We start from the raw sequence: 16,203 nt of genomic DNA, 5'->3' as shown, positions 1-16,203 counted from the left end.
AAGAAAGAGTAAAGAGGCAGAGGGCAAAAACAGTAAGATAAACAAACAGAAAAGAATGTCACAATGGAAAATAGATATTTGAATAAAACTGTGAACACTTCAAGGATTACTGTAGAGAGAATGTTAGAATGTGATATGGAGATGCAGCCCAGACACAGAGGAGTCCATCCCTTTATGCCTCTCTGAAACAGGCTCCTCTGGGGCACAGAGCTCTGTGTGCTCTCAGCGCCCCCTGCTGGTCCTGAGCACCTTGCATAGAGGTTTGTGTCTGAGTTCACAGTAGCTTTCATTCACTGTGTCACTTGCACAGTAATACATGGCTGTGTCCTCAGACTTCAAACTGCCCATTTCCAGGTATAGGGTGTTCTTGGCATTGTCTCTGGAGATGGTGAATCGGCCCTTCACAGCGTCGGCGTAGCGGATGTTATTACTATTATAAATAGATGCGACCCACTCCAGGCCCTTCCCTGGAGCCTGGCGGACCCAGCTCATCCAGTAGCCACTAAAGGTGAATCCAGAGGCCACACAGGAGAGTTTCAGGGACTTTCCAGGTTGCACCAATCCTCCTCCTGACTCCACAAGCTGAACCTCACACTGGACACCTGCAAACAGAGATTCCTCATTAGACAACTCTCACAGAATCCAATTTTCTTCTTCCTCATGTACACAAATGCACACAGCATATGGTCTCCAGAAATTACCTTTTAAAACAATGGCAAGGAAAATCCAACTGAGCCCCAAGTTCATGGTGAATGGTCTCTGACCAGTGGTGATCAGTGAATGAGAGGACCAGGGAACACAGGTCTGGGCTCCTCTGTCTGAGCTGCAGAGTCAGGGCAGTACTGGTTTTCATTGGCACAGAGACTCCGCATTTGCATGTCTTCCTGCTCTAGTGTCTCTAGAGTTGGAGCCTTGAGGGAAGGCAGTGCTCATAACAGATATAAGGCATCAAAATCAACAATGACAGTTATAGAAATTGAAATAAAATTGTAGTTTTGGATTCACAATTTCCTTATGAAGAATTCACAGCACTCCAGTTAGTTCCTTTATGTGTGTGTGCACAGAACAAGTGGATATTTCTTATCAGGTCATCTTAGTACATATATGAAATTAAATATATTATAAATTAAACAAACACAAATGTTTCTACATAGGAACTCAGTTTTTCCTACTTTTTGGCCTTTGACAATGTCACAACATTCAGATGCTGTTAGCATAACTCAGTCTCTGTTGCAAGAACACTTGGGGATTTTCTGAATTTTACTTATTTTTAAGATCATGCTGTCCCCATGCTATAGGAGAATAGAAGTGAGATATCCCTTGTCACTCTTTCTCTCCACTGCTTTGCACTTGCTAAGGAGACCTTTGTCCAGTAGCATCAAATGCACTTTTTTCCATTTTCTCTTTGATTCCTTTAAACTCCCCACTCCACTGTTATCTTCTGTCATCATTACTCCAGGCAACTCATGACTGTCTTTATTTTGTGTTAGAATAGTTTTCATTTACCTAATAATATAATTGTCAAAACCAGAATTTTGATTAAGCTTTAGGAAAACCTTATTGTTATTTAAGCAGTTGTCCGGTTTCCCTCCTACTCTTCTTTCCATCATCAGTGCCAGTGTTTGCTTTAACAGCACCAACATTACCTTGTGCTTCATTCTCCTTACCCCTCACTTAAGATGTCTTCCAATCCTAGGGTTCCCATTCTCCTTACCAGGTCTACAAAACAGATGCCAGAACACCTGACACAGAGAATCTAGGTTCTGAATATGACAGAAAGAGGCAGTCTTTACCCTTCTCAATATTTGTTATATTTTATGACATAACTGGTTCCAGTTCCAATTACATTCTTCCAAGGCTCAGAGAACACTGAGGAGAGGAGGTGGAAAGAATGTATGAGGCTGAGCATAAAGAAGAGTGCTGTGAGCTGCTGAATTCTGGATTTGGCATGGCTCTCATATCATGAACTCATAATGGCAGTTGTTTTCTGTGTAAGCGTACCTAATACCAACCCAGTCAAAACCTTTGTGTAGATTATTTCCAGGCCTTCCCTCTCACTGATGATCTGCTGGATATAAATCTTTCCTGAAATCTGAGAAACTTTCTTTTTGAGAATGTAATCATTTGTAGGTTTTTTATATTATAGTGCCTGACTACACATGCAAGCACATGTGGGCAACATTAACTAGATCTAAAGAGGTCAATAAGTTGTGAAAAGTTTATGTTGGTAATGATTTGGGTTGGTGAAAGAAAAATAGAGTGCAAATTTTATTATTTTTAATTGTATATATTTAGGGTATGCAATTCCTCAAAATGAAGAAAAAATAGTACCCATTGAATGGCTGAATTGTTTTAAAAAATAAATTCACAAAGAAAATGCTTAAGAAAGATACTACTAAATATGAAAGAAATGGGTAGTCAAGGCAACATTTAGAAAAGGAAATTGAGATGAAGGCTTATCCACACTTTATTTTGAACTACACTGAAGTACCTTGATAATAAAGCCAGAATGGAGCATCTCAAATGCTAACATATGGGGTCTGGGAAGGGAGCTACAGACAGACCTGAGTGAGCTGATGGTGCTTGTGAAGGTGCCCAGGGAATAGTAAGGATTTGCAAACTGGGTTTTGAGAAGAGGTCAGAAGTGAAGAAGAGGAACAAATTTACTATTTGTATTTTCTAGTTAGGTTGTGCAACTGAGAAGTCCCTGTTCAGTAAAGGTATAACTTTAGGGACTCCTGACAGAGTGAGGCTGGGAGAAGAGACAAGGAACACCAGCGTACTGACAAGTGGGACTTTGTGAGATCCCTTAGGGAAGATGTTATGGAAGTGATAGGTGCAAGATAGGTCATTATATTGGTTTGCGGATTTAGTGAGACAAACGATGAGCACGTGCAAGTCTGTGTTATGAATTGGGAAGTCTAAATGAGGAGGGATTGGGAGCTGAAATACAAGACCTTGGATAAACAATGAATAATGGCTTGGGGATTCCATTTTGGCAAGGTGGCTGAGGAGGGGTATCAGTATTGACTAGGCATCCTAGGACTATGGGACAGTTGTAGGATTCTGGGAGGATGAGAAACCTATTTTTTATGATTGATGCATGTGTTAAAACACAATTAATCAAGAGTTCTTGAGTATCACCTCAATTTCTAGACAGTGGGAGACAAAAATGCTGCCTAACATAGAGTTACCATCTTTTTTAAATTTTTTATTGAGCTGTACATTTTTCTATGCTGCCCTCCCTGCCTCTCCCCTCCCCTTCAACCCTCCAAGGGTTCTTATGCTCCCAATTTACTCAGGAAATTATTTCTTTTTCTACTTCCCATGTAGATTAGACCTATGTATGCCTCCCTTAGGGTCTTCATTGTTGTTTAGGTTCTTTGGGATTGTGATTTATGGGTTGGTTTTTTTTTGCTTTATATTTAAAAACACCTATGAGTGAGTAAATGTGATAATTGTCTTTCTGGGTCACTCAAAATGATGTTTTCTAGATCCATCCATTTGTCTGCAAAATTGTAAATAAAGACATCTAAAATTCCCATCTTTTAAGAAATAGGATTTTTTTAAACCAGGAATCCTGGAGACAAACATTCCATGACAGAAAAAAAAAGCCGAAAACAAAACAAACAATCAAAACAAAACAAAAAAAATCAGAGAACAGTAGTGTCTGCTAACATTAAATAGTTCAACTTTTTTTCTTAGGGGGAAATGCCTGGGAAATTCATCCAGAAAGCATAAACATTCTCAATACATATTCCCTAAGTTGTTTAATATAATCATATGAGGGGATACGGACAGAAACTTCAGAGAAGAAATAAATGCATTATTATCTAACAATATAGTGGTTTCATGGGTGTTTACTTACCTCGAAACTTTTGAAGATGTGCTTGCAAGCAGAGATTATTTATGATCACAATACCTCAATTAATTTTCTTTGAAAAATCTGACTAATGTAACTTTGAAGCAGAACCTGCCAGAAGAAGGGGAATTCACATTATGAAGTAATGCTACACTAGCTGTGAATAGGGCATAATAAATGATTCTTTCATTAAAGGGGATCTTACAGATCACAGTGGGGAACAGGAACTGAATCTAACATTCAGTTTTGGTGAGTAGGAATTACAAGGGGGGGAATCATATCTTTTTGGTTCTCAAGGCCATGCCAACCATGATCCAGCCTCTCAAAGGCCATTGTCGGAAGGAGGTTCCTTATCACCTCCTTTTTGTTACCAAATAAGAGAGTTCCAAAACCAATACAAAACTATATACAGTAAGAATAGATAAAGCCTGGCAGTGGTGGCACATGCCTTTAATCCCAGCAATAAGGACGCAAAGGCAGGTGGATCTCTGTGAGTTCGAGGTCAGTCTGCTCTACAACAGCTAGTTTCAGGGCAGGCACTAAAGCTACAGAGAAATCTTGTCTCAAAGAAAGAACAGATTCAAGTATAAAAATTAGAATTACAGGGCAGGAAACCCTGACTGCTCTTAGGGATGGAGAGGGAAGAGGAGAGGGTGTGGGCGGAGTGGGAGGGTGTTGGGAGGAGGGGCGAAAATGGAAACTTTTATATTTTAATAAACTTTGAAAAAAAATTAGAATTACAGCCAACATAAACAATATTAAGCAAGAAGCAAGAGTATATTATTCTACTGTGTATTAGTCATAAATATATATGTACAGAGAATAAAATTTGACCCTACAGATGTCTTATCCTTATGAGTCAAATTTCTCTTTGCTTCATGATCCTTTCTGGATAGTTATTTTTTCCTCTTTATTCATTTAGACGTCCAGTGTCTCTGTTTAAAAAAAAGCAAATGTTAAAAACAAGTTACTCTTTTTTTTTTTTTTTTCTTTTAGTAATTTTATTAAATTATAAAAAGTTTCCATTTACGCCCCTCCTCCCAACGCCCTCCCACTCCCCCCTCCCTCTCCTCCTCCCTCTTTGTCCCCAAGGGAAGTCAGGGTCTCCTGCCCTGTGGGAAGTCCAAGTTCCTCCCCCCTCACTCCAGGTCCAGGAAGGTGAGCATCCAAACAGACTGGATCCCAAAAATCCAGTATATGCAGAGGAAACCAGTCCCAGTGTCATTGTCAATGGCTTCTCGGAAAGACTGCAGGCCAGCCACATTCAGAAAATCCAGCCACATTCAGAGAATCTGGTTGGATCACATGCTCGTTCAGTCACGGTCCATCTGGCCTTGGTAAACTCTCATTAGATCCGACCCCTTGTATCAGTGGGTGATAGTATCCCTCGCAGTCCTTCGTCATTTTCTTCCTCCTTTTGCTCCTCGTTTGGAACTTGGGGGGCTCAGTTCGGTGCTCCAACGCGGGCCTCCATCTGTATCGTCATCCAACGCCAGGTGAGGGATCTATGGTGATAAGCAAAATATTCATCAGTATGGTCACGGGCCAAGGCCGGTTCAGGCACCCCCTCCTCTGTCCAGAGAACAATCTGGGGATCTCTCCTTGGACCTGGGATCCCATATATAATCAAGTTTCCTGTAAACTCTAATATGACTCCCTTAGTTGAAATATATTCTTCCCTGATCCCACATTCATCCTTCCTCCCTTCCCCCCATCCCGGTCAACCGAGCTTTCTCCATTCCTCCCCTGCTCCCTTCTCTCTAACCCTCTCCCTTTCCAACAACCCTCCCACCACCCCCCCCCCCATGCACCCAAGGTTACCTGGGACTCTTGACTATTTCCTACCTCCTGGCGGATAGGTAAATAATCTTCATCAGGTTCGTCTTCTTATTTAGCTTCTCTAGGATCACGAATAATAGGCTCAAAGACCTTTAATTATGGTTAGAATCCACTTATGAGTGAATACATACCGTGTTCCTCTTTTTGGGTCTGGCTTACCTCACTCAGTAAAGCGTTTTCTATGTCCATCCATTTGCATGCAAAATTCAAGATGTCATTATTTTTTACCGCTGAGTAAAACTCTAATGTGTATATGTTCCACACCTTTTTTAACCATTCTTCTATTGAGGGGCACCTAGGCTCTTTCCAGGTTCTGGCTATTACAAATAGTGCTGCTATGAACATAGTTGAACAAACGCTTTTGTAGTATGTTTGGGCATCTCTAGGGTATATTCCCAAGAGAGGAATTGCTGGGTCCTGAGGGAGGTTGACTCCCAGTTTCCTGAGAAACCGCCACACTGATTTCCAAAGTGGCTGCACAAGTTTGCATTCCCACCAACAATGGATGAGTGTTCCCCTCATTCCACATCCCCTCCAGCATAGGCTATCATTGGTGTTTTTAACTTTAGCTATTCTGACAGGTGTAAGATGGTATCTCAAAGTGGTTTTGATTTGCATTTCCCTGATCGCTAAGGAGGTTGAGCATGACCTTAAGTGTCTTCTGGCCATTCGAAGTTCATCTGTTGTGAATTCTCTGTTCAGATCGGTACCCCATTTTTTAATTGGGTTAATTAGAGTTTTAGTGCCTAGTTTCTTGAGTTCTTTGTATATTCTGGAGATCAGACCTTTGTCTGATGAGGGGTTGGTGAAGATCTTCTCCCAGTCAGAAGGTAGCCTTTTTGTCTTACTGACAGTGTCCTTTGCTTTACAGAAGCTTCTCAGTTTCAGTAGATCCCATTTATTCATTGTTTCTCTTATTGTCTGTGCTGCTGGGGTCCTACTTAGGAAGAGGGCTCCTGTGCCTATATCTTGTAGACTACTTCCCACTTTCTCTTCTATCAGGTTCAAAGTGGACGGATTAATGTTGATGTCTTTAATCCATTTGGACTTGATTTTTGTGCATGGTGATAGATATGGATCTACTTTCATTTTTTTACAGGTTGACATCCAGTTATGCCAGCACCATTTGTTAAAGATGCTTTCCTTCTTCCATTGTATACCTTTAGCTCCCTTGTCAAAAATTAGGTGCTCATAGGTTTGTGGGTTAATATCCGGGTCTTCTATTCGATTCCAAAGGTCGATTTCTCTGTTCTTATGCCAATACCAAGCTGTTTTCAATACTGTAGCTCTATAATAGAGTTTGAAGTCAGGGATGGTAATGCCTCCTGAAGTTCCTTTATTGTATAAGATTGTTTTGGCTATCCTGGGTTTTTTGTTTTGCCATATAAACTTGATTATTGTTCTCTCAAGGTCTGTGAAGAAGTTTGATGGGATTTTGATGGGGATTGCATTGAATCTATAGATTGCTTTTGGTAGAATTGCCATTTTTACTATGTTGATTCTCCCAATCCAAGAGCAGGGGAGGTCTTTCCATTTTCTGGTATCCTCCTCAATTTCTTTCTTCAAAGACTTAAAGTTTTTGTCAAATAGGTCTTTCACTTCCTTGGTTAGAGTAACCCCAAGATATTTTATGCTATTTGTGGCTATCATGAAAGGTGATGTTTCTCTGATTTTCCTCTCTGCTTCTTTATCCTTTGTGTATAGGAAGGCCACTGATTTTTTGGAGTTGATCTTGTATCCTGCCACGTTACTAAAGGTGTTTATCAGCTGTAGGAGTTCTTTGGTAGAGTTTTTGGGGTCACTTATGTAAACTATCATATCGTCAGCAAATAACGAAAGTTTGACTTCATCCTTTCCAATACGAATCCCCTTGATCTCCTTATGTTGTCTTATTGCTATTGCTAGAACTTCAAGCACTATATTGAAGAGGTATGGAGAGAGTGGACAGCCTTGTCGCGTTCCTGATTTTAGTGGAAAGGCTTTGAGTTTCTCTCCATTCAGTTTGATGTTAGCTGTCGGCTTGCTGTATATTGCTTTTATTATATTTAGGTATGATCCTTGTATCCCCAGTCTCTCCAACACCTTTATCATAAATGGGTGTTGAATTTTGTCAAATGCTTTTTCAGCATCTAGTGAGATGATCATATGGTTTTTTTCTTTCAGTTTATTTATATGATGGATTACATTGATAGATTTGCGAATGTTGAACCAGCCCTGCATCTCTGGAATGAAGCCGACTTGATCATAATGGATAATTTTTCTAATGTGCTCTTGGATACGGTTTGCCAGTATTTTATTGAGAATTTTCGCGTCAATGTTCATGAGTGAGATTGGCCTGTAATTCTCTTTCTTGGTTGTGTCTTTGTGTGGTTTTGGTATTAGAGTAACTGTAGCTTCATAAAAGGAGTTAGGCAATGACTCTTCTGTTTCTATATTGTGGAATACGTCAAGGAGTATAGGTATTAGCTCTTCCTGGAAGTTCTGGTAGAATTCTGCATTGAAACCATCTGGTCCTGGGCTTTTTTTGGTAGGGAGATTTTTGATAACAGCTTCTAATTCTTCGCGACTAACAGGTCTATTTAGATTGTTCACCTGTTCTTAGTTCAACTTTGGTATATGGTACTTATCTAAAAAAAATGTCCATTTCTTTTACATTTTCCAACTTTGTGGCATATAAACTTTCGTAGTAAGATCTAATGATTCTCTGAATTTCCTCTGTGTCTGTGGTTATGTCCCCCTTTTCATTTCTGATCCTATTAATTTGCACGTTCTCTCTCTGCCGTTTGATTAGTTTGGATAGGGGTTTGTCAATCTTGTTGATTTTCTCCAAGAACCAGCTTTTTGATTCATTGATTCTTTGGATTGTTTTCTCTGTTTCTATTTTGTTGATTTCAGCCCTCAGTTTGATTATTTCCAGTCTTCTACTCCTCCTGGGTGAATCAGCTTCTTTTTTTTCTAGAGCTTTCAAGTGTGCTGTTAGGTCTCCAATGTGTGCTTTCTCCGTTTTCTTTATTTGGGCACCTATTGCTATGAACTTTCCTCTTAGCACTGCTTTCATAGTGTCCCATAGGTTTGAGTATGTTGTGTCTTTGTTTTCATTAAATTCAAGGAAGTCTTTAATTTCTTTCTTAATTTCGTCCTTGACCCAGGGGTGATTTAGTAGTTGACTGTTCAACTTCCATGAGTTTGTTGACTTCCTGGGGTTAGCATTGTTGTTGAATTCTAATTTTAATCCATGGTGATCTGACAAGACACATGTGGTTACTAATATTTTTTTGTATCTGTGGAAGTTTGCTTTGTTACCGAGTATGTGGTCAATCTTCGAGAAGGTTCCATGAACTGCAGAGAAGAAGGTATATTCTTTCCTATTTGGGTGGAGTGTTCTATAGATGTCTGTTAAGTCCATTTGATTCAATACCTCCAATAAATCTCTTAATTCTCTGTTTGGTTTCTGTCTGATTGACCTGTCCATTGGTGAGAGAGGAGTGTTGAAGTCTCCTACTATTAGCGTGTGTGGTTTGATGACTGCCTTGAGTTCTAGAAGAGTTTGTTTTACATAAGTGGGTGCCTTTATATTAGGGGCATAGATATTCAGGATTGAGACTTCTTCCTGATGAGTTGTTCCTGTTATGAGTATGAAATGTCCATCTCCATCTCTTCTGATTGATTTTAGTTTGAAGTCGATTTTGTTAGATATTAGAATGGCCACACCCGCTTGTTTCTTAGGTCCATTTGCTTGGAAAACCTTTTCCCAACCCTTTACTCTGAGTAGGTGTCTGTCTTTGTGGTTGAGGTGTGTTTCTTGTAAACAGCAGAATGTTGGATCCTGTTTTCGTATCCAATCTCTAAGTCTGTGCCTCTTTATAGGTGAATTGAGTCCATTGATATTAAGAGATATTAATGACCAGTGGTTGTTGACTCGAGTCATTTTTTTTTTTTTTTTTTAGGTAGTAGAGTGTATGTGTTTTCCTTCTTTGGGTTGTGCTAGTGAAGGGTCGCTAGATGTCTGAGTTATTGTAGTCAGTGTTGGCAATGTTGGATTCCTTGGGATGTAATTTTCCTTCTAATATTCTCTGTATGGCTGGATTAGTAGTTACGTATTGTTTAAATTTGTTTTTATCCTGGAATATTTTGTTTTCTCCGTTGATAGTGAATGAAAGCTTGGCTGGGTATATTAATCTGGGCTTGCATCCATGGTCCCTTAGTTTCTGCAGTACCTCTATCCAGGACCTTCTGGCTTTCATGGTTTCTATAGAGAAGTCTGGTGTAAGTCTGATAGGTTTACCTTTATAGGTTACTTGACCTTTTTCCTTTGCAGCTCTTAATATCCTTTCTTTAATCTGAATGCTTTGTGTTTTGATTATTATATGGCGAGGGGATGTTTTTTTCTGATCCAGTCTATTCGGTGTTCTGTATGCTTCTTGCACCTTCATAGGAATATCCCTCTTTAGGATGGGAAAGTTTTCTTCTATAATTTTGTTGAATATATTTTCTGGACCTTTGGTCTGCAATTCTTCTCCTTCTTCTACTCCTATTATTCTTAGATTTGGTTTTTTTATTATGTCCCATATTTCCTGAATGTTTTGTGATGAGAATTTGTTGGATTTGCTGTTTTCTTTGGTCAGGGCATTTATTTTCTCTATGGTGTCTTCATAATCTGAGATTCGTTCTTCTATCTCTTGTATTCTATTGGTTATGCTTGTTCCTGAAGTCTCTGTTTGTTTACCTAGATTTTCCATATCCAGCCGGTCCTCGGTTTGTGTTTTCTTCACTGCCTCCATTTCAGTTTTCAATTCTTGAATTGATTCCATTACCTGTTTGATTGTTTTTTCTTGGTTTCCCAGGGTATCATTTACGAATTTACTTATTTCTTCAAACTTTTTGTTATATTTGTCTTCCATTTCCTTACTCATTTCTTCCATCTTTTTGTTATATTTCTCTTCTATTTCTTTAAGTGAGTTATTCATACCCTGTTTAAGAGACTCTATTGCTTTTATAATGACACTGTTTTCCATTTCTTCCGGTATAGGGTGTTCAAGTCCTTCTGTCATAAGATCGCTGGGATCTGGTGTTTTCGTGTTGTTTTTCAGATTGTTGTAGGAATTCTTGCCTTGGCGCCTGCCCATCTCTTCCTTCAGATGCTCTCCAATGGCTCTTCCCTCCACTGGGTCTTTTGCTACTGGATTAATGCCCCTTGCTATCCAGGAATCACTTTGCCTGCAGCCTTAGGTTGCTGCAGGCAGGCTTTAGAACAAAGGGATTTCCGTCCCTTTGCACTCACCGCCTGTACGTCCCACGGTGCCCACCCCGGCTGAGATGGAGGAATTTAAGCCCCGCAAAAAGGAGAGGGGAGGGTATGGGTTCCAGGCAGAAAGCTGGGATGGCGTTGCAGGAGAGAGGGATTAGCTGGGGAAGCTGCCCCTTTGGAGTAGTCAGGGAGATAAGGGTGGCGGGAGTATTGTGTGTTCCCTAACCGGCCTTGTGTGCCGGTCAGGAACAATACACTTACCCCTCCACAGGAACAGAGCCCCTCGCTGGTCAGAGGTGCCCCTGCCTGCAGTCTTGGCTTGCTGCAGGCCGGCTTTTGGAACAAAGGGACTCCAGCCCCTTTGCACTCACCGCCTAACCTGGCCCGCGGTGCCCACCCCGGCTGAGATGGAGGAATTTAAGCCCCGCAAAAAGGAGAGGGGAGGGTATGGGTTCCAGGCAGAAAGCTGGGATGGCGTTGCAGGAGAGAGGGATTAGCTGGGGAAGCTGCCCCTTTGGAGTAGTCAGGGAGATAAGGGTGGCGGGAGTATTGTGTGTTCCCTAACCGGCCTTGTGTGGCGGTCAGGAACAATACACTTACCCCTCCACAGGAACAGAGCCCCTCGCTTGTCAGAGGTGCCCCTGCCTGCAGTCTTGGCTTGGTGCAGGCCGGCTTTTGGAACAAAGGGACTCCAGCCCCTTTGCACTCACCGCCTAACCTGGCCCGCGGTGCCCACCCAGGCTGAGATGGAGGAATTTAAGCCCCGAAAAAAGGAGAGGGGAGGGTATGGGTTCCAGGCAGAAAGCTGGGATGGCGTTGCAGGAGAGAGGGATTAGCTGGGGAAGCTGCCCCTTTGGAGTAGTCAGGGAGATAAGGGTGGCGGGAGTATTGTGTGTTCCCTAACCGGCCTTGTGTGCCGGTCAGGAACAATAAATACACTTACCCCTCCACAGGAACAGAGCCCCTCGCTGGTCCGAGGTGCCCCTGCCTGCAGTCTTGGCTTGCTGCAGGCCGGCTTTTGGAACAAAGGGACTCCAGCCCCTTTGCACTCACCGCCTAACCTGGCCCGCGGTGCCCACCCCGGCTGAGATGGAGGAATTTAAGCCCCGCAAAAAGGAGAGGGGAGGGTATGGGTTCCAGGCAGAAAGCTGGGATGGCGTTGCAGGAGAGAGGGATTAGCTGGGGAAGCTGCCCCTTTGGAGTAGTCAGGGAGATAAGGGTGGCGGGAGTATTGTGTGTTCCCTAACCGGCCTTGTGTCACAAGTTACTCTTGAGAAGAAAATTGAGACTTCTGTCTTGGGGGTCTTTCAATTATTCCTATTAAATATATTCATGGGACACACAAAAAGCAAAGAATTTCAAGTTAATCCCTATACTATTGGTACTTACTTTCTATTTCAGAGGAGGATTCTTGTCTGTACTGTTTATTCAATAATTTACTTATATCAGTATGCACATACGGATAGATAATCTTGTGGAAATACTGTTAGTTTCAAGTTCAGGATGCAATAATATAGAGCCCACTGCCTATGCTTCTCTGAATTACACTTCTCTAGCTCACAATATGACTTTAGGTCCTTCCAGTCAACAGCAAGAGAGAATTCCAGAGCTTTAATTTTGGGAGAATTTGTAAACAGTAAAAACATTAACAAAAGCACACACTGTAAAAATCATAGAACTCAGATATTTATGTCATGTACTGATGAGAGATGAATACAGGAATGCAGCTGACATAAGCTAGAATGGGCACACAAGTGGCTGAGAATTTTGTGGTCTGAGGGCACACACTATACCTGCAGAGAAATCATTACATTGGACTCCAAGTGGAAGGAAATTTTTTTATCAAAAAGCAAACGTTTAGTAATTGAATTTTGCAAAAATGATAATGACTGTACAATTTTATGGAATCCTATGTGTTTAGAAATAGGAAACTGTGAATAATACATGTTTAATCTAATTTTGGAAAATCACATTAATTCAGGGAATTTGTGGTTTGTCTATTGCATGTGAAAAATAAGTTGGATGATTAGAGATTATTTAAAATTTCTGAGTTTCCTTACTGAACATACAATGACTGTCATAATTACTGACTTCTGTTAAAATGCGTGTATCTACAATCAAACACACACACACACACAAACACACATATGTATATATATATATATATATTTAAATGTATAAAATTCATGTTCTGATTTGTATAGAGCAAGAAACAAAGATTAGTTTAGAGGGTTTGCGGAAAAAACAGATGTTTAGTATAACAATAAAAACAAGTTTATCAGAATATGACAGATATGACAGGGGCTGCTAGAAGAATTCCTTAGTTATGAGGAAGTCATAGGTTCCAACACTAGAACATTGGCTTGAACAGCATATTCCAGAACTTCATAGCTTCTGAAACACTCATCTAACTGTTCTGCAATGTCCCCATTTATACTCAGAGCCCTCTGCTACTCATGAGTGTCTCTGTAGGGATTATTGTCACTGACAGAGAAATAGGGGTTGCACCTTAAGTTTGCAGATTGTTTGGTTTTATGCCTTGAAGGTGACGCTGTTAATATTGAAATGGACTTTGAGAGCTGAATTACAATCATTGCTTTCACCAATTCATATTCCTTCCATCCACTCCAGACCTAATTCCAGAGACTTGCAGAATCCGCTTACACTATACCTGGTTTATGAGAACCCAGAAACAGTGCAGGTGAGGGACAGGGTACATGAGGGATGCAGTAGGACAGGTCCTATCTCTGTAAGATGAACCTGTGGCATGGTACCTGGGGACAAGCAACATTACTCTCAGTCATGCATGCTATAGATGACATATCTAGGTGCCTGTTCTGAAACCTGGAAATAATTGCATCTAGGATAAGTAACCAGATAGAGTAACAGTGCCAGGCCAACCATTCTCTGCTGGAGAATCTAGGCCTGGGTTTCCAGACTGAGCTTGAGGGTTGCTTTGAATTGAGAGAGATTTCTGACAGAATGAAAAAAGCACAGGGCTAGCAATTTTTCTTTCAAATGGCTGGTTTCTGTCTTGTGCTTCTTTGATGAAAACCAATGTATACTCAACATCATTATCTTTGCTCAGTCTGGATTTTCAATTCTGGAAAACCAGGGAACCGTTTAGAAACAAAATAAGGGAATATTTATCATAAGTCTGCATTCATGTCTACAATCTCTTCTTCATAGTAGAAACATTTTCTAGTGGTAATTCATAGGAACGACATTCATATTGATCATAGAAAGAATGGGCTAGGAAAATTGATGCAAGTGTATACATATGTATGTATGAAATAATATAACCTTACAGAAAGCAAAAAATTCTGATTTCTCATCATGTTATGGACTCTACATTGAGCAGAAATGTCATGATCCAGAATATGAACGGACTTAAGAATTTACATGTATGTGCAGTAAAATAACATAAACACACAGAAAGAACAGAAGATGACTGTCATTTGATTGATGAGAGGACAAAATAGGAGGGGGTGATCACAGAGCTTTCTAAGGTAGTCAGGTTTTTCTAAAGTAGTGGAATGGGTATATAAAAAGGGATTAATGAAATTTCTTACAGATTATGGTCTGAGTATTACAAAAGCAGAGTCTAACACTGGAGAAGATGGGAATCTGGTAATTGTTCAGACTACCTGAGCAGCTCCAATCTCACTACAAAATCCTGCAGGATTCCTCAAGAACTACTGGTTTTCACTGTGTTTTGGAAGCCTGAAGACACTGGTTCTAACATCTGTGCATAAATGCTGCAGTTAAGGATAGATGAACTTGCCTGGAGTGAAAACAAAAAGACAGAAAGTTAGATTCTTTCTTTCATGTGCTTTTATCTAGTCCGTTATCTAACAGTGATGCCCAAACTCATTTAAGTGGGACTTTTTTCAAATAATATGATCAAGAAGACACAAGGAATGATAGAAGATTGTGGTGAAGTTGATATTGGACATGGGAGAACAAGGGATAGACATGTTATAAATAATATTCTTTGCGTAGAGTTTACAAAAAAATATAAGAAAGAAGGAAAAAGTTCCTCATGGAAATTCCTAGTAGACAACATTTAAGTTAATTTCAGATCCTGTAAAGTTGAAAGCCCAGAGTAATCATTACAGTGTTATGCAGAATGGAGGTCTCTGTAACCTCAGAGTTCAGCCCAATGTCAGTAGTAATCACGTGTAGAGTGTGCCAACAAAGTCCCAAGAAATGCAATTTAAGCTTCACATAGACAAAAAATGTAGAACAGGAACTGCTACAGTGTAATGATAAAATTTTAGCACTGTAGTATCAATAGTTCAATGTTTCTTTTGTGTTTACTGAGATACGGAAACATCAGTTTATACATAGTAAACTTTGTTTTGCTCCTATCTTATTAAGTCAGTTAATATAGAAAGATGAATGTCATGTCAATTGGTGCATACATATATGGTAGATAGATCATAGGCAGGTAGATAGATGACTGTATTACTAAATATGTGTAAATGGTAGATACATAGTTGCATCACAGATGTCTATGATACATGATGAATGTGTGAATATTTGATATATGTATATATCAGAACACGGGCATAGAGTTTCCCATCTTGTCTCTCTGGCCATGATGTGTTATGTGGAACCATGCTCAGCTCTCTATCCAAATTTTTCTTAATTTTGGGTGCACATACAAATTTCTTGCTGAAACATTTGCTTGAAATGAAACTGACCTCATCATATCAGTAAGTTATCACATCTCAAGCATCAATTACAAACATGATGAACACTCTGATGCATCTGTATGAGCACAAATTCTGTTAATTATGTCCTATCTCATACGAAAATGCATACACACAGCCATTAGGTGCAATTATATTCTGTTCTAACAGGTCCTAAACAATATGAGAAAAAAGACTAAAGTAAAATCCCCAGTTTTTTCTTCATTTCTGTTCTGAATTTGAATCCTTGGCTTTATTATCTACTGATTGTGCCCTCCTGGTCATATGTTCCTCTGGAAGAAAATTTGTGCCTATTCTCACATAGAACTGCCCTCACCACGATTCTTTCACAACAATAGATGAAAGCATCCTCAGTAGTCACAGAGTATAGTTTCAGGAAGAACTGGTTCTCAGATGTTTCATTAATGACGAACTGTTAGTCCTTGAAGGATGGAATATAACCAGTGCCACCACTACCACCACTAATTTGTAACTCACCAACTCTAGGACCTCCCTTGGTTCTGTCAAATCCAGGCCCAGGCTGGTGATGAAATAACCAA

The 16,203-nt window shown here is 40.2% G+C and overlaps 1 gene segment (V, D, J or C); it reads right to left on the bottom strand.

Moving 5' to 3' along the window:
• Nucleotides 1-222: 222 nt before the first annotated feature.
• On the bottom strand, nt 223-854 carry LOC148120419 (immunoglobulin heavy variable 3-9-like). The segment is given in 2 exon segments: nt 223-602; nt 702-854. Coding segments are annotated over 2 exon segments (426 nt in total).
• Nucleotides 855-16,203: the final 15,349 nt, after the last annotated feature.

This window comes from Myodes glareolus, chromosome 11 (assembly GCF_982192425.1).
Source record: "Myodes glareolus chromosome 11, mMyoGla1.1, whole genome shotgun sequence".
Taxonomy (NCBI): domain Eukaryota; kingdom Metazoa; phylum Chordata; class Mammalia; order Rodentia; family Cricetidae; genus Myodes; species Myodes glareolus.
The sequence above is the reverse complement of the archived record's forward strand: the minus strand, read 5'-3'. Positions and strand labels throughout refer to the sequence as shown.